Source organism: Quercus lobata, chromosome 8, assembly GCF_001633185.2.
Source record: "Quercus lobata isolate SW786 chromosome 8, ValleyOak3.0 Primary Assembly, whole genome shotgun sequence".
Taxonomy (NCBI): Eukaryota; Viridiplantae; Streptophyta; class Magnoliopsida; order Fagales; family Fagaceae; genus Quercus; species Quercus lobata.
This window is the reverse complement of record NC_044911.1, coordinates 61,143,758-61,148,411: the sequence shown is the minus strand read 5'-3', so window position 1 is coordinate 61,148,411 and position 4,654 is coordinate 61,143,758. Positions and strand designations below refer to the sequence as shown.

General features: G+C 35.1%; 1 protein-coding gene across 2 annotated transcripts; it reads left to right on the top strand.

Moving 5' to 3' along the window:
* The first annotated feature begins 1,383 nt into the window (after positions 1 to 1,383).
* Positions 1,384 to 3,753, top strand: LOC115957166 (AT-hook motif nuclear-localized protein 15-like). Of its 2 annotated transcripts, XM_031075384.1 has the most exons (3): positions 1,391 to 1,676; positions 1,787 to 1,835; positions 2,018 to 3,753. In XM_031075384.1, exon 3 carries the CDS (start codon positions 2,412 to 2,414, stop codon positions 3,408 to 3,410), a length of 999 nt encoding a protein of 332 aa, XP_030931244.1. In that variant the 5' UTR covers positions 1,391 to 1,676; positions 1,787 to 1,835; positions 2,018 to 2,411; the 3' UTR covers positions 3,411 to 3,753. The 2 variants fall into 2 exon arrangements, with proteins under 2 accessions (XP_030931243.1, XP_030931244.1); XM_031075383.1 differs by lacking the exon at positions 1,787 to 1,835 and having other exon boundaries at positions 1,384 to 1,676.
* The last annotated feature ends 901 nt before the right edge of the window (positions 3,754 to 4,654 follow it).

The following is a 4,654-nucleotide window of genomic DNA, read 5'->3' as shown; positions in this document are numbered from 1 at the left end:
GAGCCCCATAGATACCATAAGGTCTTAAGAACCACTTAACAAACTTCTTAGGGTTGACGATGAATGTAGTAATAAAAGCCCACTTAAGAGCTTAAAACTTGGCTAGATCGCAAAAACGAAATTAGAATCCCTCAACTTAAAAAGTTGAGAAATACTCAAATCAATCATTTTAAAGTAGTAAGGAAAAAAAGAGAGCCATTTGATTAAATTTTAATATAGGGAAATTAATTACAATTACTTTTGTGTGTGTTGACATTATCATAATTTAGTCCATAAATTTTTAATTGTTACATTTGATCCTCTAAATTTTGAGTTAAAATAAAATTGTTAAGGGTAAGTGGTTCCATTTAAAATTAATACCATTAACAATTTCATTTAAATTGAAACCATAGTGAGTTAAAATATAACAATTCAAAAGAGGGTAATTTAATCATCCAAAAAAAATGTTAATTTGTTAATTTTTAACATATATAATTCTAACAATTTCATTTTAATCAAAACTTTAAGGGTCAAATGTAATAATTGAAAGTTTTGTGGACTAAATTGTGATAGTGATATCACAAGAAGATAAATTAGAATTTATCCTTTGATTTATACAAATATTAAATTACACTTAACACTTTTGTCCTCAAAAAAAGTACACTTAACCCTTTTGATCTTTAAAAATTGGAATTATTTTCATTTTAGCCTTTATGTTTCAAAATTTTCATTTTAGCCCTTTATACTTGGTTCAATATTTTGGTTGCCCCCTCATAAAAATGAAAATTTTAAAACATAAAAGACTGAACAGATTACTTAATCAAACATGAAGGCCTAAAATAAAAATTTTGAAACACAAAAAATGATATGAAAGCAAATAAAACATGGCCAGGATAAAAATAACCTCTTTAACTTTAAGTCTTTTAAGAACCCGTTTGGCATGAGCTTATAAGTTTCAGCTTATTTGAGTTTTTAGCTTTTTTTTTTTTATTTTTTATTTTTTATTTATTTATAGGTTTTATTACATTTTTTAATACTATTTATGTATATTATTTTACTATTTAGATAGTTTTTAATTTTTTTTCCTACATTTTCAACAAAAATTTCCAATTTCAAGTAAATAAATTATTCCAAACCGTCAGTATCAACAATATGTTTAAATAATGACAGATATTAACAAATTTATTTTTAGAAAAATTTTATTGAAAATTAAAAAGTATATCAAAATTTTTTCAATTTTTAATAAAATTTTTTCTAAAAATAATATACTATTATTCGTCCTGCACTTTTAGTAAAATCCTTAATAAAAATATTAATTTGAGTATTTAACCATTTAGCAATTTTTTTATTGGTGCACTTTAAATGGGTTACCTTAAAGGAAAGATGTAGATAGTAAAAGCTCTCACTCAACTTGGAGCTAGAAACTTTGAGCAGCACAAAACCGTTTACCGGGGAGACAAGAAAATTCAGCTTACTGCAAAACCGCTACTGATTGATAGATACACGAATCCTTATCGTACGCCAGGGGAGTGCTAACTTCTTTTAACGTACACCCACTGCGCCAGAACACAGACCTCTCTGCTTCTTGCTAAAACTCAAGGCCCCCCTCTCTACCTCAGAACTCAGAAGAGACCAGAAATCCTGGATTGTTGCTTCCTTTCAGTACTAATCTGCTCTCTCTGTGTGTAAGCATTCAGGTACAAAGCTAACAGAGACTCCTCTCCTCTTTTCTGTTCAGAAATATATAAAGTAGGAAAATATAAGCTTTACACTTTTTTTTTTATGTATGTACAACCTGTTCACGTAGTTGGGTTTCATGAAAATGGTATCTTTTGACTGATATTTTGGAGTGCAAGGTAATTTACTTCTTTTTGGTTGTTTATATTTTTGGTGTGAGTTTAGATCCTTGATTTTTCTGAGTTTTGGTGAAGTGGGTTATTACTTTTTTTAGTGGTTCAGTTCTAGTTTTAATGTTTACTGGATCTGATTTTTTGCAATTTGGAGTGTGAGAGTGGTAATGATTAGGGTTTATATGCAGGACAAGGAAAACCCATGTTGTTGTGTCTGATTCATGCAAGATGGTTAGCTTGGTTTGGGTGAGGAGGAAGGGATAAGGTTTTTTTGGATTGTTTGTATCTGTTAGATTTGGGGTTCTTTGTTTGAGCACTCAATCTACAAAAACAGCAGACAAACAAACAAAGAACAAAGAAGAAGCTAGAACCTTTATCCATATTCTCGGTGCTATTGGGTTTCCAAAGCTGGCTAACTAGCTCTCTTTCTTATTTGGGTTGTATTTTATCATTATTCAAATCAACGAGGCAAATAGAGACACGGGAAGAGTGAAGAGTGATACAAAAACAAGAAAAAGCTTATTGGATTTGTCTCAAAGGTAAAGTCTTTTTTGAGTTTTTCTCTTCTCGGAGTTCTTGAACATGGCGAGTCGATGGTGGGCTGGGAATGTAGCGATGAGAGGTGTGGACCCCATGTCCTCGACCCCATCGCTTCATCTGAGAAACCCAGACGAAGATAGTGGCGGATTGAACAGTCTCGGACCCAGAAGAGAGCAAGAATTCATGGACAACAACAACCATAACAGTAACACCAATACTACTTCCACCAATAGTAGCACAAGCAACACCACCACCCCACAAAGGCAAAACCTTGAAGAAGAAGATAGCCGAGAGATTGATCATGAAGCTGAGGACTTGAATAATAGTGGTGGCCAAGAACTTATCGAGCCAGGTAGTAGTAGTGGGCGCAGGCCACGTGGCAGACCACCGGGGTCGAAGAACAAGCCAAAGCCTCCAATAGTGATCACAAAAGAGAGTCCCAATGCTCTTCGAAGCCATGTATTGGAAATCAGCAGTGGGAGTGATATTACTGAGTGCATTGGTACTTTTGCTAATCAAAGGCATAGAGGGGTCTCGGTTTTGAGTGGTAGTGGCATTGTCAATAATGTTACTCTTAGGCAACCAGCTGCACCTGGTGGAGTCATTACTCTTCATGGAAGATTTGAGATTTTATCTCTATCTGGTGCTTTCCTGCCAGCCCCGTCGCCACCCGGGGCCACGGGGCTAACTGTGTATTTAGCTGGTGGACAAGGCCAAGTTGTTGGTGGCACCGTTGTTGGTCCATTGGTGGCTTCAGGGCCGGTTATGGTTATTGCGGCGACGTTTACTAATGCTACGTACGAGAGGTTGCCATTAGAGGACGAGGCAGCGGTTGGGGAAGGAATGCAAGTGCAGCAGCAACAACAACAATCAGGAGTGAATTCTGGGACTAATGGGAATCCAGCAGCAACTCAAGGTTTGGGTGAACAGGTGGCGGTTTCAATGCCTATGTACAATTTACCTCCAAATTTGCTACCAAATGGTCAGATGCCCCATGATGTTTTTTGGGGTCCTCCTCCTCGTCCACCTCCATCTTACTGAGGGGTAGAGAGAGAGACGAAGTTCAGGGGGATTCGTGTTAGTTTGGTTTTGCTGACTTTTTTTTTGTGCAAAATGTTTTGAACAGTTTCTTGTAAGCAATAGCAATTAAGCAAGGTAGGACTTTTTGTTTATATCTCTTGCTTGTGAACCTTAGTCTGCTGGCCAACTAGGAATATGAATCTCAGTTTTCTTGTTAGTTTCGGATTACTTGTTTCTCTCTCTAATCAAGTTGCTTTGGAAGATTTCATTTTTTGATGATGTAGGTAAAGGATGTAGTCAAGAAATAAAGTTGGAGATGCAAATTATGAGAGAACTTTCTTCTTATGGTAAGCAGTAGTTTGTATTAGAGATGAGATTTTCCTTATTTATTTTTATCTTTTAAATCTTAAATCGAACAGATTTAATGTTTTCAATATACTTGATTAATGTTTTGTTTTTCATGGAGCAATGATATTGCTGAGAGGCTACTATGTGCTTCAGTCGAAAATAGATCAAACTATCACTCCTTGGGTAGTGTAATGAATCAACACCTTCTAGAGCTAGAGAGAGAGAGAGGAGGGGCCGGGTTTCATTGATAATTCCCAGAATGATGGTTACTTGATTAGAGAGAGGGAGAGAGAGAGGGAGGTTCATTAATAATTCCCAGAATGGTTTTTAGAATTTATTTTTTTATTTTTTGGGTTGGGGGGAGGGGTGTGTTAACTGTTAATGCTTGGGTGCAAGTTGCTTTCGATACTTTATACTTGCCAACGCTATTGCTACGGGTCATTTCTGACTACATAAAGCAAATTGACACTTGTCTTATAAAAGCACAGGTAGATAAGCAAAATACATGCACCATGGAATAAGGGCTACAAAATTAGACTTTGTTTCATTGTTTAATTGTTGTAGTTATGCATATTGAATGAATCAACCATGCTAAACAATATTCCATTACCAAGTTACTCTCTCTCTCTCTCTCTGTGTATTGTATGTGTGTTCAGTTGTTATTGTTGAATGAAAATATTAAAATTGGGAAATTTTTGCTAATGTCTATGGAATTTTAGAAGTTATTAACTTAATGGAAAGATATCATCTCTTCTTTGTGATCTTTCCTTTTCATCAAACTCTTAGTTCATTTGTCAATAACAAATTCTAAACAGTAGATGGAATTGAACCTTGCTACTGTATATTTGATGTGGTTTAATGGAGTTATTTCAGGTCAATTTTTTATGCATTTTAGGGGCTTTCTGCAATGGTTCCTG